General features: G+C 37.0%; 3 protein-coding genes and 1 long non-coding RNA gene across 4 annotated transcripts in view; 1 reads left to right on the top strand and 3 right to left on the bottom strand.

Annotated features, from left to right (window-relative positions):
* The window catches only part of LOC105385618 (bumetanide-sensitive sodium-(potassium)-chloride cotransporter), a 48,677-nt gene extending 41,035 nt beyond the window's left edge, over nt 1-7,642 (bottom strand). Inside the window, exons 1-2 of the mRNA XM_048628485.1 lie at nt 6,904-7,642; nt 1,815-1,847 (exon numbers count right to left, since the gene is read on the bottom strand). Coding sequence (XP_048484442.1) covers nt 1,815-1,847; nt 6,904-7,308 — 438 coding nt within the window. The 5' untranslated portion in view covers nt 7,309-7,642. The remainder of the gene's footprint in view (nt 1-1,814; nt 1,848-6,903) is intronic.
* Nucleotides 7,643-8,033: 391 nt separating this feature from the next.
* Nucleotides 8,034-13,898, top strand: LOC105388619 (arrestin domain-containing protein 17). Its single transcript, XM_038115897.2, has 8 exons — nt 8,034-8,242; nt 8,454-8,606; nt 9,617-9,825; nt 10,939-11,121; nt 11,650-11,835; nt 12,042-12,665; nt 13,180-13,237; nt 13,486-13,898. The coding sequence occupies exons 1-8, from the start codon at nt 8,128-8,130 to the stop codon at nt 13,557-13,559; spliced, it is 1,602 nt and encodes a 533-aa protein (XP_037971825.2). The 5' UTR covers nt 8,034-8,127; the 3' UTR covers nt 13,560-13,898.
* Nucleotides 13,899-14,975: 1,077 nt separating this feature from the next.
* On the bottom strand, nt 14,976-23,085 carry LOC105385616 (arrestin domain-containing protein 1). Its single transcript, XM_048628685.1, has 7 exons — nt 22,784-23,085; nt 22,495-22,611; nt 21,979-22,187; nt 21,347-21,547; nt 20,632-20,832; nt 15,665-16,054; nt 14,976-15,416 (listed from the first exon to the last, which is right to left on the bottom strand). Exons 1-7 carry the CDS (start codon nt 22,896-22,898, stop codon nt 15,381-15,383), a joined length of 1,269 nt encoding a protein of 422 aa, XP_048484642.1. The 5' UTR covers nt 22,899-23,085; the 3' UTR covers nt 14,976-15,380.
* Nucleotides 18,201-18,979, bottom strand: LOC125490177. Its single transcript, XR_007267530.1, has 2 exons — nt 18,786-18,979; nt 18,201-18,548 (listed from the first exon to the last, which is right to left on the bottom strand). It is a non-coding gene; the product is annotated as an uncharacterized LOC125490177 (long non-coding RNA).
* Nucleotides 23,086-23,324: the final 239 nt, after the last annotated feature.

Below are 23,324 nucleotides of genomic sequence, written 5' to 3'. Positions count from 1 at the left end.
AAATATTTTTTTCTGTTTAGCTTACAATTTATTTTAATGCAAACAATGACAATGTACCTACGCTTACGTATTCGTATAGGGTTCTTATAGGGTACCTAGATGATTTTGTGAGATGTTATCGCAAAATACCTCGCAAAAAGCTTTGCAGATAGCAAAGCTCGCGGAAAGGAGCTTATTTAATAAGGTACTTCATGTGTAAATACTAAACTACTATCTGCCTGTCAATGTTCAACCTTCAATTTTTGAATAAATGAATAGGCGGTTTGTTAGTTTAACAAACCGCCTATTATACGCATGAAGCCGACTGTACCTACATATTTGTAGAAACAGAAACAGACATTATTGATTCAAAATATTACTTCCGGCTACTGTAGTAAATAATTAATGAATTTGTCTGTGTATATGTATAGTTTATAGATCATCCATCACTGTACTATTGTATCCTAGTACTGTGCGAAGACAAGAATATTACTTTATCGTCTATTTATAAGTGATTGATAACCACAAGTCACGTTTCAGGAGTGTGAAACTGTTCTCGGTTTCCGCGAGCTTCGCTTCGCCTTTAAAAGTTTTCCCGTGGGAATTCTGGGATAAAAAGTAGCATATGTTCTTTCTCAGGGTCTAGACCATATGTATTATATGTATGCCAAATTTCATTCAAATCCGTTCAGTAGAATTGGCGTGAAAGAATAACAGACAGATAGACACAGTTACTTTCGCATTTATAATATAAGTTAGAATATGGTAAATCCAAATGTTATGATAACGGGGTGTAGAGTTAGAGCTTATAAACTTTGAGAGCTTGAAAGCTTTTAATATTCTGTTTAAGTAACTTTTTACGATGCATCGCATCATGGATTCGCCTTGGAATTATGTATCATAATGTTTTCTTGGATTCCTTTCTATATAATACTAACTACTGTCGTAAAACTATTTCAGGTATCAAAGTACCTAGTAAAAATCATGGCAGATACATGATACAGGTAACCTATCCCGCAGATTTATAAATGACTATATAATACCTACGTTAAAATCTAAGACAGACGCGTGTAAAAGGAGTATTTTTGAGTTGTTTTTGCTAATATTATCCTAGGTGTTTAATCTGCATCCCTGGGTGATCCCTTCAACAATAGCAGTACTCTACACCGCACCACAAACCACACCAAGCTTAACCACAGAGGTAGTATTCTAAAATCTTTACATGTTATTTAATAATAGGAAGAGCGTAAATGTGTTGCTACTACTTAACTATAATAATATATGTAGATCATAGCAAGTAGTTAAAGTAGAATCTGAAGCATCAAAACAAACCAAAATATCTACTAAATGCAATGTAATAGCGTCTGTTTTGCGTTACCAAAACTAAAACAATCATAAATTTTCTGCAAAGACGTTTTTCCTTAAAGTAAAATGTTCAGATAGGTTATGCCTATGTCTGTAAGGGGTACTGGTGTGGCTGCTATATTAGTATTATCTAATAATAGTACCTACACAAAAAAAAACTAATTAAAAAAGGACCATGCTCTTACACTACACTTACACAACACAAATTATTCATATAACACACATAAACAAAGCAAATCTTAATTATCTATTATAATTTCTACTCAAACAAGTTACTCATACTCGCCAATCTTATAATACGTAACCCACTAATAAAATAAAGCTTAAAATAATTAAATTAGTGTCATACAACAATATAGATAAAAGCCAATTCATATTTCATAATCCCAAAATCAATTTTGTTAGTAGCCCCCGCAAGTTCAAGCCTTTTTACCCAGCAAAGGCAAATTACATACACACAAACATTATACCTTTTCCAGCGACGAATAAAACGGTGGCATACTCTGTGGACGAATGGGGAAATAAAACGTTAATTATAAAATTTTTAAACAATCACTACAAATCGAAAAATTACCTAGGGCGGCTTGCAAGAACGTCTTAAAACTCGATTTTGTTCAACTTAAGCTCAGTTTAAGCGTAAATCAGCAAAATCCTCTTGCACGATCTCGATTTAGTGTCAAATCTCGATTTAGAGAAACGTCAAATAGAGTGACAACGCTAACTGTGCAATCGTAACAAGTGCCAAAATCAGAAAAGTTCATTAGGGCAAGATTTATTCTTTACTGGCACTGCGACGTCTTACTATTAATTCATTATTTAGGTCTAGCCTCCCAGATCTCTCATGTTTGACCCGTTGCATAGTTAGCGATTTCGGTTCGGACTCTAATCAGTACCTAATATTATTATTATGACGGATTACATTTGTATTATGTAGTACACTCGCGAGCAATGAAAAAGTTCCACCTGCCATGCCATTGCCGTTCCAATGTCACTGAAACTTTTTCATTCCTAGGAAGTGTATATTTTAGCACAAAATGATGTCAACAATTCCTCAAAGTAATGGACGCTTTCACAAGGAATTTACCGTCCAATTCAGAACAACTTAGCTATGCCATAGCGATAGTGAATCCGAGAGAGCCACGTACAGGAACTTCGCTCCCTCTCAGAATAGAATTGAATAATAACATAGATAGTAAACGCGCTTCTTCCAAGTATTCAACACGTAGTTCTACTTGTAAAACTAGCAGTGCATTGCTGCGTTGGTATTTGGTGGTCTATTCACAACTCCACACTAGACCATCCATGTACAACTTCATGATCGTTTATGTAATGTTATGATGAATGACACGCTGAGTTTCCTTATTCAGAACCCGTTCGAATTCCCTCACGTACTTTGAGAAGTTAGTGAGATCATCTCCACTGAAAAATATACATTCATATCGGAGTCATTTCCTCAGCAGTGGTAAATAAAATAAATGTATAAGTCATAATTACATCACAAAAAAAACGTCGGGAAACGGAAACGCAATACTGGTGACTGTATAGAATGCGAGGCATTAACTCGCTACCAGTGATGACAGAAATTCGTTATAAATATTGTAGGTCTTATATATTAATTACGTATTTTTTTATAGTTTTTCATGTAACGCTAAAGGCAACACTTTACATGAAAGAAAACGTGAAGTTTTTTCGTTTTTACAGCAAATTAGTACGCTACATTTTCATAAGATTAACTCGCATACATTTGCCAATTCTCGATAATTTGTCGAGGAACCAATCGAGACCGCCAGAACGACGTTAACAGGCACTTAGTCGATAATTGTGACATCCTAATCACATGTTCAGCCTTCGACTGCCATTTGAGTGCACACACGTTGACTAATCAGCCGTTAGTTATTGTTCCGTTTGATTTGCGTTTTTACGAACGTCATACGAGTACGTTTACTTTTGGACATGCGGAGTTTTGCGTACTATCGACTTTTCGTAAGCAAAATCGTATTGCCAAAATATTCAAATCAAATCAAATCATTTATTTTGCTGAATATAGGTACATTGGTTTGGTGTATGATAAGTAAAGGAAAGTCGCTTAACTATACTCCACCCAAGAGGGTTTGCAAAGTTTTAAAATTAAAAATAAATTAGATTAAAATTAAAACATAAATAAAAAATTAAATTAAAATTAAGAAACAGTGATAAATTCAATGAATGCATGCATGTCAAAGATATACCTAATTAAATATTTATACATATAAACTTTTGACACAGCTACAAGGAACGTGACTATTACACATGGTCTTGAAGAAATTCTTCTAGGCTGTAATAGGCTTTTCTAATAAGAAATTTTGCTAAGCATTTGCTAAGCTATATTGATACCCTTGTAGGTATCAATATTTTGGCAATACGATTTTCCTTACATCCATAACCGTGAACTTAAGTCCTAATCAACAATTTATCCAAATACAAAGCTGCATTCCATAACTCTACAATCAAGTTCTGCTAAATTGACATTGCTGAAACTTCGATAATCTTCCGACTACGAGAACACTAGCTATACAAGTTCGATGTTCTACCCCTTACGCGAAACCGATAAGGTGGAAACTACAATTTGCGGTTTATTTTTATCCGTTCTAAAATTAGATCCGCACACGCAACAAGAATGAATCCGTAAAGTGGATCTTCCGGAGTTTCTGGACGTTATTTTTAACGATGAAAGGAATTTTAAATTGATCCGTTCTGAAACATGTTTTAAAACGTTCCTTGGCTTGACCACTCGAGATAGCGATAATGTTCTGGATGCCTCACCGACATTACATGCACAGTTATTCACCATGTATACGTATTTATTTGGCAAGGGTTCGCATTTCCTAACTGTTTCCAATAATTAAAATTCTTTGGGCACCCCAAAAGTATTGAAACCTGTTGTAATATGCGCGAGGCCGCTCAGTAAGGTTTTATGACTGTTGCGCCCTGAATTGCCAGCGTAGTTTTAGAATCAGGTGGTGAATTACGAGACAACTATGGGTTTTATGGTAAAATTCTAAATTAATATATCAGCTTCCCAAGGCAATACCTAAACCGTCAGAGACACAACTACTTTTTGTTATTATTAGGGTCTGATTTTTTGTATATTGGAGACAGTCAAAAGAACGGAACGGTTTTGCGACGGAAATTACAATAATACACAAATTCTAGAAATCTTAGCTTTATTGCCTATGAATGGTTAGCGAAATAAACTAAAATGAAAGGGCTGTAACATCAATAACAACTCTTTCCTACAGCTATAAGGCCCATTATGGTGTGCTACCGCCACTATCAGCTATAACAACAACATAAACGCAAGCAATGTCATTAAACTTTATTACCGTTAACAATGATTCAATACTCAGCATGTGCTCATTGATTACTTTGGCTGACTTACACCACGCTTAGCTCGAGTTGAACCCGCAGGGGCTTCGGTTATTTAATCATAATTAATTAGAGCAGAGTTTCCCGATATTTTTCTCTACGGAAACCATTTTTATTCGCCGATTTTTGTCTAAATATGGTTTCTATAGATTAGTTTCTGAACGTTATTTCAACTAAGTATATAGAACTGTTTGCGCTACAAGTGCTTGATTAGTATTTTTGAATTTTTGCAGATCCCTGAGCTTCTCTCTGCAACCTTGAGTTCCGCGAAACACTCAAAAGGAACCGCTAATTTTCTATACTATAGTAAGATACGGTGCAGTTTAGACATGGTGCGAAAAGGAACGTAGCGTTGGTTTATTAAAATTTTAATCCTATTACAGTAAAAAAAAACACGCACTCACGCCTTGTACTAATGTACTCCCTTGCGGGGTAGGCAGAGGTGCATTGCTGCACCCACTTTTCGCCAGAGTGTTATGTTAGTCCCAATGTACCTAATAGGTGTACAGTTACAGTAACTTAATTACAATTAAGTACTTATGGTGTTTGGAAGTTTATTTAGTCCGCATTAAAATGTGAAGACACGTTGCTATGGAATATAAAACTACACGTAATAAACTTTCCCAATATCTATCTATCCATCTATTATTGTATGTATTATACATAATAATCAGCCCGTAATTGTCCACTGCTGGACATCGTCTCTCTGAAGGCTCACCACAACACTCTGTCCATCCAGCTACCAGCTGTTTAAGGTCGTCCATCAAGCAAGCCGGAAGGGGTCCCACTTGCCTGTTGCCCGTTATTTCCACTCTAGAATTCGGTTACCCCACCGGCCTTTCGTTCTTCGGCATAATATGATCCCCGTCCCGACTTATATTAGGCGGTTACTAGTTTAGCTTTGCAAATCAACTCAAGTCATTTAAATAAACATTTAGACAGCAAATTCTCCCATTCTCGCGAATCCTGACAACTTTAGGCACAGCCGTAAATCAATAAAAACTTCAGACCTAGTAGGTCGTAACAAACGGAAGTACCCATTGCTCTGTACCTATAGCTCGAGACACGCGCTCACGAAGCAGAGACCTCAAGGAGGGCACCTGGAGTCTGAGGCGAGGCTATCGGAAGTGGGCACCGGCCTGCACTTATCCAATTTACTGCTATTACGTTTATTGGCCGACCCAAGAAGCCGCCTATAGCCTAGACCGCTCAGACCGCTCTATGGGAGTCTTTGGGTAACTGGATTCGTAATGTGGATTTTTTACAGTTTTAGAATGCTGCTGGCTGTTAGATGGCAATGATTTAATTGCTGAATGACTATAATTATAAATATATATAGCATATTTGCAATAGGTCATTCATTAGCAATCGCAATTTTAGATTGTAGAGAAAGTTATTTGGGCAAACACAAAAGTGAAATGTATTTTGAAGAGCTCTACATGTTATTTATGAGCTTATAGTATTGTCAAGGTTGTTATGGATAATTTACTGTAACTAGTTATAAGTTTTTAACCGAGACCTCTTTTTTTTTTTAAGACTTCTCCAAGAAGGAAAGAAGAGTCATCATTTTACTACATCCAGGAAATAAAATATTCATTGTTCTTTCAGTAATTCTACTTCAAACTGTGCTTATGGGAAAAGCTAGTGCAAAATACACCAAGGCCAAAATACTGATTAGATAGTTTCATTACATAAAAGTACCCATGATACTGAATGCATAATATTATCTTGCCTTATCTGTGTATAATTATCCCATAATGGAAATATTCAGTTTAACTAGAGCAGAGGTCGGCCATGTTATCATAATGGCATAGAATGTGGATCATCTGGGTATTATTACAGGTGCTTATTAAAATTCTTATTTCATTTATGAAAAAGTCTAAAAGAGGATATCATATTTTTTAAATATAGGCAGTAACTAGAGACTCTTTATTTACCAAATTGTGGAGTTATCCTCATAACTTTTGTGAAACTTATAAGATTCTAATTGAATATGTATACAGATTTAAATTTGAATAGATTTTTCAGTACCCATACAATTAAAAGGATAATAAGAATAATTGTACCAATTAATTCAGAATTATTCATCTTCTGTAACATTTTTTTATATTGGTTTAATATGAATATATGAAAATAATAATTTGTTACTCTCACCTGGAACCTAGTGGCTGAGGGTTGATCCCTGAACCTGGACGGCTTCTCTACATCCCGGAAACTACTCTTAGTAACTGGTCCCTTCGCAGTCTTGACCGGCACGGCGCCGTTCGTCACTTCGGCTATCAATTTCTCCTTCTCACTGGAGTTAGAATTGTTGCTTTTAAACTGTAATCCTTGCTCTACGTCGGCATCTCTGGCCGCGGGGATGTCTACAGGGTACTGGATATTGCCGTTAGTAGCGGCCATAGACTTGGCTGAGCTGATCTTCCTGAACCTCCCGATAATAACGTCTTCTTCGTCGTCCTTAGCCGGCACCGCGAGATTGTCCGGCGTCGCAATCTTACTCGTCGAAGCGTCCCCTTTCATCGGACTCATTTCTATGTCCTTCTTCTCTGACGCCATGGTTATAGGTTCCAGAACTCACAGGAGAAATAAACCTTTTACCAAAAACGATGTCCGACTCGCCACATGGTCGGACGCACTAAAATATCCGCCGTGATCAGCGATTATTTTTTGCTCAACCACGTTTAAAACTAGTAAGATGACAGTTTTACTACAGTAAAATTAACCGGTTTTGATTTTAAAGTGTTTTACTACTGGGATAATAAGAGTTTTATGTCAGAAAGCAATAGATCACAGTGAAATAAAATTATAATCCGCGTAACAAATTAAAATGAAAACACAAAACACGCTCAGTCCACGCTCCGCATTCGACTATTGGTCATAGACAAAAAAAGCGACGATAATAAGATAATGTCACACTGATGACAGTGACAGATAAAGGCTATGTTGCGTAGTATACTAATCTATATCCGAGAAAGTCATTATTCCGTGGTACGAATCAAGGACATCATCGGGAATAAATATGAAAATCATATTAAAATGGTGAATAGAGCATGCTAGTTGATACTGATGCTTACTACTCCATACACATTTGCTACCATGTTGATAAATCTGAGAGAGTTTAACGAATGCGTCAGCAGTCTTTTAATGGGTGATTTCCAAAACATTACAGTCTGGCACCCATTACCGATAAGTGTGGGGAGGCGTAGATAGGTTGGTACCTACGCAACACTTTTGTTATTTTGACAGTCAGTTTCTGTCAAAATTTCTGTTCTGTGTTACAAAATCCTTTGTTTTGTTTTTATTCTTGGAGTTTTGGTGGGTGGAGCCCGGTCTATTTTTTGTTGCTTGCAGTTGTTGTTTATTTATAGAATAAATATGGGATTCCACGAGGGTAGAATATTTTTAGATAGTGAAAGTGGTATTTACAATCCTGGCCAAACAATTTTCGGGAAGTTGGAATTTGTTCAGGGCAAGGTCAAAACTTTTCGAGGTTAGTCGGTCGTATAACACATATATACCTCTCTGTAAAAGTTTCAGGTTCAAAAACAGGTTTTGACCTTAAATTTTGCACAAAAAATCTCGGTCAACGAGTTTTTGAAGGCTGTGAAAGATATAAATCAATACATAGTAATATTTTACAATAAAATACTGTTATTATCTTCCAATATTAACTTCCTATTATACTATTTATGTAATTTCAGGAATATATGTGAAAGTGAAAGGGTTTGCCCACGTACACTGGACGACGAGCCACACTCGCCGACATAACGACAAGACGGAACACTACACCGTCAGCCACACCGGGCACCAGGAGTTCTTCCGAGTCAAGCAGTATCTGATTGGAGGCGAAAAAGGTACAGGAGGGTCACTCTAGGTTTACGAAAACTATCCAAATTCCAAAGTGCTAGTGCTCAGTAGCTGTTATCTCATATCATTAAACATACAGAATGCAAACTCTATAACTTTGTATTTTATCTAGCAAATTTGGGTTGCTTGTTGTGGCATTGGTTTCTTAACAATCTTTCTACTAACATCTGATCAGGGACAAGGCGTAAAGTAGTATAAGCAATTCAGAAATAAGTACAATGTAAAATATGTCATTTTAAAACTTAGAAAACATAAAATAACAAAAGATGAAAAATCTATTCTTTAATAATGTGCAAGAAGGTACTTATGTTATTTGGTCAGTGTAAGTCAGTTCTATCCTCCTGTTAAATGGAAATAAAGTAGAACTAAATTAAGTTCAAGATAAACTGGCCACAAAGTTTTTAACTGTGGCTTCTTGATAATTGAGTTTGCTGAGTAATTTTAAGTGATCATTAAACACAAAGGTAGCTTGAAGCTTATCTTTACCATTTCATTTTGCTTCCTACATTTAAAAATAGATAGTCATTAAAAATACATTCCTACAGTCAATTTAACAAAACTATGACTGTTAATTTAATAAATACTATTTAACCTATGAACTTATACTTCTCTGTCTTAACTTCCGAGAGTCCTATCCTGATATTAAAATTATCATATTAATAATTATTATGTTCACACTGTTCAGTCCCTAATTTCTAGTGCAAGTACCTAAATGATGGTCAGGAGTAATCAACAGCAACTGTGTCTATATACAATTAGTGCTATTAATTGGTAGTATAACCTTTGACCTCAATAATTTGGCCTTGTCACCAGTGTATAAACTAATGCAACTGCTTGTTTTTTTGCTTATTAATACATTTACACTTAAGTATATTATCTTCTCACAACCATAAAAGAAAAGAAAACTCAAGTGCAATGTTCATACAAATAAATTTCAAATGTTCTCCTAATCATATATTGCATTCAGTATCAATCTGACTGACCAATCACATTGCAGGAGAGATCGAACTTCAACCTGACAAGTACTCATTCCCGTTCCAATGCCACATCCCCGCGCACTGCCCGTCCTCATACGAGGGCACCCACGGCCACATCCGGTACGAGGTGAAGGTGGTCGTGGACCGAGCCTTCAAGATCGACCAGGAGAAGGAGATACGGTTTCAGGTGGATGCGCCACTTGATTTGAATACTATGCCGCAGTTGCGGGTAAGTAATATTAATCCACTGTAATTATGTACGGGTAAGTTATTTTAATCCACTATTAAAATGTACACTCATATGAATTCGTAGGTTTATTTTGAAACCTTATTCACGTTTTGTAGTGACGATGAATCGAGACTTTCCATTGGAAGTTGCGAAGTGCATTCTTTTACTGAGTTATCAATATTAAGTAATTGCGAATTTGTGGTACATACAAAAAGTTGGCGACTCTTTCAAATGTCGTAAGAAGTTAACACTCCACATTCTTAACACGTATTGATTGAATCTATTGTTCACGCGATGTGAAAACTGACTACGAAAAAACCACTGGTGACCGGAATCACAATTAGACAGTTTCATTATAATGACAACGAAATGAGCAATATTATATTTTATTGGCCATTATATGGATTCTTAGGCAGCGTTCCCACTACGCCGGACCGGCAGATCTGCCGAAAACCGGACACCGGACAGAGTGTTCACATTACATCGGATCCCGGAAGAAATTCAGACAGTCCTCAGTTGAATTTGGACCTGCGCGCACAATGGACGACGAAATTGTTGTGTTGTGGTGGTATCTTAATAGAAGGCAAAATAAAAGAAAACATTGGGTACACCCTATTTTACGGGAAAGATTTTCCATTCTTTTCATTTTACATCCAGGGTCGTTCTACCGGCAATTCGTAGTGACAAAACGTTCGGTAGAAATGCCGGGCTCGGCAAAAATGCCGGACCCGGGATAATGTGAATAGCTTCATATAAATTGTACAGCCACTAGCTCTTCCGGCAGATTTACCGTCGCGGCAGATCTGCCGGTCCGGTGTAGTGGGAACGCTGCCTTAGACAGACATAACAGCAAAATCATAACATTCACATAGCACGCTCATACAAACATTATTTTCATCCAATCTACCAGGAGCCCATAAACTTCGAGATGGTGGACTCGTAGTGCTGTTTCTGCATGAACTCCGGCTCATTCACATCCAAACATTTTTTTACATACAATATTCTTGTTCAATGTAGGTAACATGAGCCCATCAAATTTGACGTAGGTTGACTTCTACTTCTGTTTTCATCTAGACAAATTTCTAAAATCAATTTTCTCATCCAATATACCAGGAGCCCATAAACTTCGAGATGGTGGACTCGTACTGCTGTTTCTGCATGAACTCCGGCTCCAGCAACACAGTGGTTAAGGTGCCAGTGTCGGGGTTCGCGCCCGGAGACGCGGTGCCTATAGAGGTGGAATGCACCAACAAGGGAGACGTGGAGATTGATAGTATCAAGCTTAAACTTGTTAAGGTGAGTCGTTAATATAGCTAGTGCCAATTACTCCATTCTCTGTTAGAGCATAACCAGGGAGTAGTGGTTAACTTTTGACACATCTGTCATGAATTTTATATGGAGATGACGTTTAATTTATAAATCGATCCCTGTCGGTTAGATAACCAACAATGGAGAAATTGGCACTTAGTAGATCGAATATAAATTATTAGACACTCATGCATTATTATCATCATCAATCGCCCCATATTTATAAGTTCCCCTTCATAATTTCAAATGACGATTTATTTAGGAAAATCATTCATAAGTTGTGTAACTACCAAACAACAACCGGACTTTTTAAAAACTTTATGTATTTTAAAAGTAACTAGGTATTTTTATAAAATAGAAGTTGCTTTTCGCTTGTATTACATACTTTTAAATTCTCGGCGGCATCCCGATCTATCCGATCAACTTCCGACACACGAAACATCCCAATCAGTTCAGTAGTCTCCGCATAAAAAAGTAACACACTTTTTAATCTCTAACATTTACCACCTCCAACAGAAAACCACATTCACCGCGACAGACCACCCGGACACTAAGCACGAAGAAGAGACCATAGCTGAGGCGGCCAAAGGCCCGTGCCCCGGAGACAGCACCAAGAGCTGGCTGGTCACTCTGGAGGTGCCGCTCATGGATATTAATAATGTCAAAGCTTGCAGTGTTATAGATGTGGATTATGTTTTTGAGGTAAGATAAGGTTGTAAATAGGGGTCGTTACAAAACTTTAAAGAACCCTTATATCTAACTTTCTATGCACTCCAAAGCAGACAAATTTATAATTTACAACTTTACTGCATACTCTTCGAACTTCTCCCTACCTATACCTACACTGCATAGGGATCTAAAGACTCAATAAACTGCTGAACTAATTCAAATCGTAAATCTTTTGGCAGGTGAAAGTAAACCCATCAGGCTGCCACTCGTCTTCCGAAGAAGAAGCTTCAGTGACCCTGGGAACCACTTCCCTACTGAGAGACTCTCCCGAAGTTCCTGAACAGAACATGCCCCAAAACGCCTTCCCCGGCCAAACACTTGGCCTCTCCCCTTACCCTGGCGGAAACGTGCCATACCCAGTCGGAGACAACCCATACCCAGCCGGAAACACCCCGTACCCAGCTGGAAACAGTCCTTATCCAGCGGGCAACATGCCATATCCTCCTGGAAGCGTTCCATACCCACCTGGAAATGTGCCCTACCCGGCCGGAAACGGGCCATACCCTGCAAATATGCCGCAACCGGCTGTAAACGTGCCATACCCGGGTGGAAACGCGCCATACCCGGGCGGAAACGCACCATACCCGGGCGGAAACGGACCGTACCCGGCCGGAAACGGGCCATACCCGGGCGGAAACGGACCGTACCCGCCTGGAAACGGCCCGTACCCCGGGGCGCCCTCACCCTACCCACCGCCGTACCCCGGAGGTCACCTGCAGATGCCAGAACCCGCTGATGTTAAGAAGTCACCAATTATGGGCTTTAGATCCGAAGAGTCTGCGCCGTTGATACCTTGTGACAACGTAAGTGACTAATTATCTATCACCTACCTATGATTACTATTGCCATAGAATAACGAGTACTAGTACTTGTTATTCTATGCTATTGCCCAGTTCATACTTACATACATACGTATAGAATAGAATAGAATAGAATATATAGAATATTTATTCAGAAAATACTTAATGCTAAATGTGATTTACAATAATAGGTCAACTCTTAATGCTAAAGGTAGTTTAAAATGCTGATCTGAACTAGGAAATAACAGAGTTTTTCCTGTATTTCAGATGGAAAAGTTCTAAATTAAACCATTTTAGAATCTAAATTAAATAATCTTAGAACAGAAAATATTAAGTAATCTTACTTTCTAACTGTTTTATGTTGCTGTAGTATGTAGGTATCTCCTCACAAAAAAACACATACTTAAGTCTGAGACTCCGTTTGAAAGAAAAGGGCACTAAACCTTACGCATTTATAACTAAGGTTGTAGGCACAAAGTCACACTCGATTTTATGAGGTTTTTTTTCTATTTTTCAGCCGCCTCAGGTCAACCCTTACGCTTCAGCCTCCGCGCCGGCAATACCAAACGACAATAGTAAGTTTACAACATTTACACTCTTCCAAGTCATAATGTTGCAGTCTAAAAAAACTCTTTCTCAAAAACTTAGACAGTATTTAACAGATATTTAGCTGGGTCAAACACCTATTAAATCTGACAAATTTCGTTTTAAACACTTGTTAAACAATATTTAAAGTCTTGTGGTAACAGCTAATGTTTTGAAATAAACCTATATTATGTGTGGTGCTAGATACCGAATTAAGAATCTTTATCTTATTTTTCAGCTACTAACCCCACTGTGCCAGAAACCCCGACTGCGCCGACCCCGTACAACCCGGAGTTTATGGACAAGAAATAATCTCCGAACGATCTCAACTACTAACATCACATAAAGTAAGAATACTTTTACTACGGGAGTATTTCAAAACTATCCAGGAATGGATACGATGCTTAATTATAACTGAGATATTTTTTACGAAATTAAATAATTATAGTATTTGCTATAGTCAATATGAACTATTTTAATATTTGCAAGTCAATTGGTAAACATTTTTATGAATTTACAAATTATGTAATTATAATAAAATCTCAAGCTTACTCGTATACGCTGAAATGCATCATAATAAGCCATCAATGGCCATAATGCGTAGTTCCTGCTGCTCTCTCTAGCATTTAATTAATATTTTAGGCGTTGCTTGTGTAGGTATGCATGTGTTTAGTTATAAAATAATTATTATATTAAAAAAAGTGGTTATAGAGACCCGCTTCCTTTTAATTTGTGTGACATCAAGTAGTCATATATAATTAGTGCCTTATGTAATAAGCCTTTACAGCATAATAATATTTACAACTACGCCAATTTTAAAATAGGTGTAACTTTGATGTCCAGTTTTACAGGAACACTGTGAAAAGAGTGCTTATTTTATCTCTACAATATAAAAGTTTCATAATACCTCAATAAAACGCTGTATTTTAAATATACAATATACTGTACTTAGTCATATATTTTTATATTTTTAGTAACGCATTTACAGTAATTACTATTTAGGTATATTAAGAACCTATGGAATATTAAGATAGCGTAAGAGTATAAAATACTCGAACAATTAAGTGCCCTACACTTTGATAAACTTCTGCCACTACTTTAACTATACTGTAAGGAATGAAATTACTCTATTGTATACGCTGTTAACAGATTACTTTTACATCTTTACATAATGTTACTGGTTACCTATTTTTTTCTTTATCTACATCTGGACGATGTATTTGCAACTGTTCTATTATTTTTTTTACTTGAGATCATTATACCTAATTAATTACACCTTTATTGTGCAGCGGTTATTATGATTTTAAGTTTTATCGTTATTTGTACTTATTGTAAAATGGTTTCATATCTCATTTAGGTCCCATTATGTTTGTCTCAAACACAAAATTACCGAAATGCTGTGATTATTATAATTTAAGACCAAAAGTGCTATAAAATTGTTACTTATATGGATTTTATATCCAAATTGTAAGTAAATAACAATGACTTTAGTCAGTATGATATTTTATTACTTATGCTTTTTATGATTGATGACTATTACTTGTTATAATTATATTTTATATACGATTTTATTAAGTGAACATTGAAATATACAATTTACTCATGAATAATGGCGTTTGTTTTTCTCATGGATAAGGTTTTAAATAAAAGCATGCTTTTACAGTAAATATATCTAAATTTATTTATAACAATCAATAATAAAGCATAAAATATATTCTTATTAAATACAAAAATCATAAAAAGAGTGCTTGTCCTTACGTTTGAATAAAATATAAAAAATTGTTGCAAAAAAATTGTTCTTTAAGTATACGAGTTAATTTCTTGAAATAATATTGTCAGTGGATAAAATCCAATACAATTTTAATTGATACATAGATTCATCTCCATTATATTAAAATGCTTAAATCGATTTTTTGTGCATCTACCTTTATAATACAATGTTTTCTCTTATCACTAATTAAGGCATCAATATTATTAAAAGCATAAAGCCATCACACAGGTTCAAAAATACCTGAGTTTGTAAAGAGATGGCACTAAGTATTTAAGGCACCGTGTATAACCTTACCAGTAATAGATGGCACTACAATGTGGAGAGACAAGTGTGATGAGTGATGACATGGATTATCAGCAGTTTCATTCAGGAGGGGCGCTTGGAGACGTAGATCCAGTCTGGAAAAGAACGAATGAAATGTTTAAGTCTTAATCAGCAGAAAGTATTAAAACAATGAAGACAGTACTTCATCGAAAAAGATTTCTTATTGTGTATTTTTGTAATAAATGAACTCAAAAACTATTGAACCAGTTTAAAAAGAAACTTTCACCACCGCATCCCCGAAACCCCCTTAACGGCGGTGGAAAGCTAGCCCGGAAATCTAAGTTTCAATTAATAAACGAAATACTTATTTTAAACCACTTACCACAAACCCAACTTGAGGCGCTGAATTCCCGTTCCACTGCCAATTAATTTGCGGCGATGCGGCCTGGGGATACGGGTTATTTTGGCCTGCACTCGGATTGTATGGAGACTGATTCGGATAAGGCGTCTGATTCTGATATGGAGGATACATAGTTTGAGAGCCGTAATGCATTGGCTGGGCTAGATTCCCTGGTACGTTAACTTGGGCTATATTGGGTTGTATTATGGGCGGTATCGGCATGGCGGGGGGCGGCGGGATGGACCCCTGAGGCAGTTTCTCCTGTAGCGGGTGTGTGTAGTTCCCCTGGAGTCCCGCTAGAGGGATGGATCCGAGGAATATCTCTTGTTCGTCTTCTTCGTCGTCGTTGCAGCCGGTCACTTGGAGGGTGATCTGGAAATTTAAAGTGTTGGTTACAAAATCGTTCAAAGTGCGTAGTGGGCGCTTATTAGCTGTACCTATAATTAAAATGTTTTATTAAAATAAATAGCCTTTTTCAGATCCTTCTTTATTTTCCTACAGCGGGTCGTTAGATTAGGAAAGTGGTATTGATATATGAGTGGATGAATATCAAACTGCCATATGTCCACCTACCCGAAAAATTGACTTTTTGATTTGGTCGTGTTCTCCGTTAAAATGTCAGGTTGCCTATGCCCTTCAAGTTCCAATAAGTGCAAGGCATCCATGAGAAAAAAGCCGTTAAAAAAGTAAGTTTTTTTCAAATCCTTTTAAGTCTAACCGTTTCGCATTACAAATTTTCACAAGTCCATTCCGTCCAATCACAGAGCGTAATTTTTTCAACATGGCGTCAGTCTTGGTGAGAATTTCGAGGCTGTGGTGTGTGCTCCCAGTGTTTTATAACGAATATGAATGAAAATGTTGCGGAAATTGTGAATGTGGACCCTGATAAAGCTCGGAAAAGGAACAGATTGAAGAGTGTAGCAAAAAAACGACAGAAAACTATGGCTAAGTAAGTTTAAAACCCCTTTTTTCCAACCCACGTGTCAATCACAAAGCATTTTCGTTGTAAACACAGGTAGTCCAGTCAATAAGTGACTTAAAATTAGGTGTAGAGTGCGTGAGCAGGTAACTAAGCGATTCCTTCAGAAACTTGTTCAGGGGGCTTAGGTTGTTAACATACCAAAAGTCCTGACTCCTAGGTGATGAGCGGGGGGGGGAGGAGGGGGGAGATAAAGGTACGAATTTTTGGTTTTTAGCTTATATCTCGAAAACGGTGCATCGGAGAGAAATATTTTCAACTAATGAATTAAAGTTCTTAAAATTATCTAAAACTTTTATATCATATGTTTTTTCTAATTCCTAACCGTTTTCGAGCTATTACCCTCGGAAAAAGTTGAAATTTACAAGAAAAATGTATTCATGTCAAAACATTCATAAACATTGCATCATATTGTCTAAACCTATTAATAAATGAAAAAAATGTATAGAAAAGAAGTTGTAGATTTTTAAATTCCCTTTTAGAATATATATACATATGCTGCACGCGTAGCACAGTATGGCGGTGACAAGATATAAATGACAGCTAGTTGCAACAAATTGTGTGATACCAGCTGTCCTCACAAACGCTAACATGGCCAACACGAAATAATCACCACAAGATGTGAGTTACAATTTTGACAGCGAGATTGGAAGATTTGTCTTATTTCCTAACATGGGTGTACCAATTTATCCACACATGTCTCAGTTTGACATTTGTTTAGGTAGCATTATATCACTCAAGTTCGAAGGTGGTGATAACATGTGACACAAATAATTATTTGTTTAGTTTTTGTTAATTTCATCCTTGCTCTACAAGAAGAGATGCAGGATAGGAAAATTACTATAATACTTATAGGGAGGATGATCCGGGACTCTAATAACCCGTTGAAAATGCTTTAAAAACAACATTTGTCAAAACACACATCCTCTTTTTTATTTGACTAAAATTATACATTAAGTATATTACTTATATGTAGCGGTGTTAGCTCAGACGGGTCCTGTCGCTCACATGTGCTAAGAAGTTAGATAGATAGACATTAGTTTGTTTGGAAGCAACTCAGTGCATATGTTTGCCCTTAGGAACAAACCACTGATTTTCAGTTGTCTCCCATATACTTTAAGTTTGCCTATTCAAGCCAAAGTATGTAGGTAATGAAGTGGCTAATTGAATAGTTTGAATGCTAAATGTGGAGTTCACGAAATGTAAATCATATACATTGAATAGGTCCGGCACACCGGGCAGTCAGCGACTAACGCTATGATGACTGATTGTCCTTTCACACACTAACTAAAATGAAGTGGCTAATTGAATAGTTTGAATGTTAAATGTGGAGTTCAAGAAATGTAAATCATAATATAAACTGTACATTTAATAAGTCCGGCACACCGGGCAGTCAGCGACTGATGCTAATCCTTTCTCCACAGCGACAAACCCTAGTCAAGCTTTATTATTTATCAACAACACACTAACTATAAAAAAATAAGTGGATATGCTAGCATGTACAACTAAATTAAATGGTTATAAAAATATAATATTTTCTTTAGGTAAGTAAAACATTTATTAAACTTTTAATTAATAAATTATAAAAAGTATACTATTTCACACACCATAAAAGCATATTAGGTATTCTTAGTTATCAACTATCACAATAATCAGTCTGAACTTGGCTTAGATCAGTCATCAAATAGGTCTCATAGTATGTATGCCAAGTTTTTCAACTTTTTCAGTTCGGTGCCGCTCCGGTTCATTGTATCACCAGGTTGCTGATGTCAAATGACCATCTTCAGGTGGTTTCTGCCAACAAGAGCTCTCCAACCGTGTCTAGGCCATAATTTTCTGACCGGTTTTGACCATCTTCCGTCTTGCCTACGAGCCAATTTCAATGTTCTGTAACAAACAAAAATGTTTCATTAGATTTTAGTTATACTTATGAACTAAGATTATGACTCCTATTGTCATCTTCATCATCATAGCCCATCACGTCCTCACTGCTGGGGTATGGGTTTTGCTTCCAATGAATGGCCTAGTTGACCAAGTACCTACTGCCAAGTGAAAAAAGTTTTTTGAGTTGTTTTGTGTGCATGTGCCCAATTATAATAACATGTGACTGGTACTGGCACTTACCTACTGTTTTTTCCTTCCATTGATTATATAAATATTATTCAGTCAGGCCGTGGGACAAGCATCGTAGATGATATTCTGTTGCGTCCGTCAGGATCCTGCCCGAGCTTTTGTCTCAAGGCCTTCTAGCTCCTGGGGCCGGGTAAACGGTGGGTGGGTCATCAGTCAGGTGGCATGCTGTTTTGTTCTTCGTCTCATGGAGCGGTGCATAGAAATCGTCTGCCGAAGAACTCCCAAGGAATCTGATCGTGCTTGGTCGGGAGCAAGCTCGATCGTATATTATTTCATGTGACGATGTCCAAGAAACTTAAGAAAGTAGTTAATGAGCCAATATGAGTCCATGGGGTAGCGCAATGCAAAAATGCAATGGTAATATTACCAAAATATTTCACTCGAACGCACTAAACAGCGAAAATTTTCTTCAAATTTGACGTTTGGTGACATTTAAATTGTCAAAAAACCATAGACAATACAAACAAGAGCCACAAATGAGGGATTTTCAAAAAAAAAGAACGAATGAAATACATATTTCCACAGAGCAGAAAAGTTTCAGTGTCACTGTGGCTTATATCCAATCACACAAATAAAATGAGTCCCGTGTACACCCTATGCTAATATTTAAGACTGATATCAAAAAGTGACTCAATTTAAACAGTCACTTCACATGTTGTCTTATTATGGCCATACTAGCCGTGCTGGTTAATGTCCAACCCACCTAAAGGTACAGCTATTTTACTCACACTTAACCTTACTAATACGGTGAGCTATGTCAGTGACTTTACCAAAATGCAAGTTTAAAATAGCTCTAACTTTAGGCGGGTTGGACATTGACCAGCATATGTAATATATTATAAAAGGGAATAAAAAAATCTACAACTTCTTTCCTCTTCATTTTTTTTGTTTATGAATTTTTTGACATGAATACTTTTTCTTGTAAATTTCAATTTTTTCCGAGGGTAATAGCTCGAAAACGGTTAGTAATTAGAAAAAAACATATGATATAAAAGTTTTAGATAATTTTATGACCTCCATTTTAGTAGTTTATAATATTTGTCTCCGATGCACCGTTTTTGAGATATAAGCAAAAAACCAAAAAATCGTATCTTTATCCCCCCCCTCCTCCTCCCCGCTCATCACCTAGGAGTCAGGACTTTTGGTATGTTAACAACCTAAGCCCCCTGAACAAGTTGAAGGAATCGCTGAGTTACCTGCTCACGCACTCTACACCTCATTCCTTGACTGGACTATGGGTCGTATCGGGTAGAATATAATACGGTAGGTATAGGTTCTTTTCTACCCATAAATTTTGGTTGATTAACTTCATTGTATAATAGAATATAGACTATATTAGTCTTACTGAGTCCGGCCCATGATATTAGTATTTTTCAAACAACTATAAGTCCTTATGACTCATATCAAAACAGCGTAAGTCTTGTATGGGCATATCAAACTGCTTTAAGTCCAAACTGTTTATTAACTTTTACGCCTTTCTTTGAGTGTTATAATGGATTTGTCTATTAAAATACATTCTTAAGGTCACAAGTCAACTGATTAAATCACGGGGCAAGTTCTATGACCATTAAATAATAGAGAAAACAAAAACCTCCATTTCCCAAATTTTGCGTGGACGTGACATATTGGCAGTTTGATATTCATATAGGGTGACTTGCACCAAAAAATATTTAATGGTAAATAAATCTATCGCTGGCTCGCTTTGACAGTATAGTGTCAGAGCAAGCCAGCAATAGATTTAATTACAATTAAATATTTGATGCAAGTCACCTTTAGTGGGGGGGGCATTTAAAAAATTAAGCTCTTTCACTCAAAAACACAATAAAATCTAACTCACCTTAAAATAATACTTGACATCGATAAGCCTACAATTGCTCAAGTTGGGCACGATCATGGGGGGCACGGTCAGCTCCACGACCTTCTCTCTGTGCGCCCCCGCGAGCACCGGGCCCAGGGTTGCCGCCCCCGCGCCTAGAGCTAGGGGGCGCTCTGGTTCCGTGCATTGCGAGGCCCCGTTTTGTACGGAGTAGCTTTCTTTCTGGAATTAAAAAAGTAGGTAAAGTTTGTACACCAACAAAGAGTAATAAAATATACAAGTTGTAACCAAACTTAATTAGGGTACAAAAGGCGGTCTTATCACAAAAAGTTACAGATTTAATTGTTTATTTTAGAATTTAATTTGTCTGTGATTACATGTACGTGTAGCTCTGAAATGGTTCGACTGGTTCGCAAGTATGTTTAATATAAAGAAACCATAGCTCTTAAAATTTGCAATCTGAAGTGGCAGTTGGCCGGCAATATTATGCCGATCATAGATGACGCAGACGGATTCTCGAGTGGATACTACTCGTAAGCGTAGCCTAGAATGTCCTTGGAACCTTTTGCCTGACGAATTTATCAAGACAAAGTAGGAAGAGTGTTGTAGCGTTTCTTAAAAGAAGTCTATATGTACAAAAGTATATTCTTACAAACTGATGATGATGACAATACAATGTCCCTCTGTCAATATACAAATAATTTTCACCGTCCCCCCCATAACATATTAATATAACCTCCCCATATCCACATACCTGCACAATCTCAAATCTTATCTTCTTCACCTCCACCCCACTATTGTTCTCCACTTGTACCTGCACGGGCACGACCTGCCCCGGACAGTACCCGCACGCGGGCAGCGACACCCGCACGCAGACTGGGTCCGATTGACACAGGCAGCAGGAGTAGACTTGCTCGAAGTCGAACGACATGGGTTGCTGGAATAGGTGTGGTGTTTCATTGAGTATTTATTACATGGATTAGGTTAGGAGATGTATTTTTATTAAATTCTTTATTGCACAAAGTACATTAGAACTTAATGCTAGTAGCATTCTCTACCAGTTAACTTTTGGTGATTTTGAAAAAGTGATGGTAACATTTTATCCTGTAATTTGACACCAAGGAATGAATTTCGCCCTACGTACTTTGTAGGCGAAAAATTCTGTGGGCTTACAGTTAATGGGTCAATTGAGTGTGGATGAATTGTTTCAGATTCTAATTGAACACTGTTACTTGCAGATATGTGGCTTGGCTGATCTTTAAACATAATATGTATGCAGTAAGTACATCGTTTAATGCTTTGATATATTAACTCAAGTGAGAAATCCCAAAAATACCATCATAAAACATAGAATACTTCTCTTTTCACCTTAATAGCAGGATCAGCATTCAGATCCACCGGGGCAACCACATAGAAGTCCTCCTCGAACCACTCCACGGCGCAGCCGGGCTGCTCGGAACCGGCCAGCACGCGGTACCAGACCTTGCCGAGGCTGCCCTCGAAGGAGGAAGGGGCTGTGAACGGCACCTGGTACTGGAACTGGTACTTGTGTGTGCCGGGGGATAGGGTCACTGGGGCTGGAATGAGTTGGAAGTATTTTTATAAATTATTAAATAATAATATTTTTCCTAGTAAGATCATTGATTTTATTGCTCATTATAATTATAATAAATAATAACCAACAGTGTGTACATGGATTCAAACCAAGTTGCAGCAGCTATCATCATCATCAGCCATATACAGTGGCCTGTATTTAAAGCCACAACAAACAAAACAACATGTACTTCATTTTACTATGCTTAGTTTTTCACTCAGAAATCACCAGGATCTTGCCTGCAAGGTAATCACCTTAATTTCAGAGATAAAACATATTATGTTACTTACTGCCATTCCCGCCAAGCACTGGGTATGTGTAGTCGAAGTATTCCTCTCTGTCGGAGCATGTGTCATACTTCTCCTCCCAATTCACCTCCGCTTCCCCGAGGAACTGCACCAGGATTACTGAAAAAACAAGAGTCAATAGGTTTTAAAAAAGGAATGTATTTGGATATCAGTTTCAGGATAGGCACATAATAACCTTCTGAACTTGAGTAAAATTATGAAGACAAACCTTTTTAAGTGGTTTTTAAATATTTAAAAAAGTTGAAACCTAGGTTAAAAGAAAGTTACTAACCTGTAAAAGTTTGTGTTTGATGCAGTTTAAATTCAATATAACCGGACACTATTTGGCCGGGATAGTACGCTTTAGAAGGGCAGTCAAAGTTTATAAATATTTCAAAGTCCTCCATCTCCACTTTTGAAGCACCTTTTAAATAAACTGTTGTAAATTGTAACAATTTTATGCTAGACAATGTAGGTAGCAAGTGAAGGACGAACTCATTAACGAAATACAAAGTGGGTAGGCTGTAAAATAATAAATTAAATACTGTAAACTTCTAAAGAAAGTTTTAAATAAAAAGAAGGAATTTTAATTTAATGAAATGAAAATTAATTAGAATAGGGGCAGGGGAGGAGAGGGAGGAAGCCGGAATGGAGAGGGGAAGGGAAAAACCTTCGGCTAAACGTCAAAAACTTACTGAGCGAATAAGAGCTTTATTTCATTGCAGAAAGATCTTTTTCAGCTTTTCAATGCAGCTAAGCCTGTACGTTATTATTCTGAGGACGACGTCAATGATCACAGACTAAATAGAGATTTGACATATTTCTGACGTTAT

This window comes from Plutella xylostella, chromosome 21 (assembly GCF_932276165.1).
Source record: "Plutella xylostella chromosome 21, ilPluXylo3.1, whole genome shotgun sequence".
Classification (NCBI taxonomy): Eukaryota; Metazoa; Arthropoda; class Insecta; order Lepidoptera; family Plutellidae; genus Plutella; species Plutella xylostella.
The sequence above is the reverse complement of the archived record's forward strand: the minus strand, read 5'-3'. Positions and strand labels throughout refer to the sequence as shown.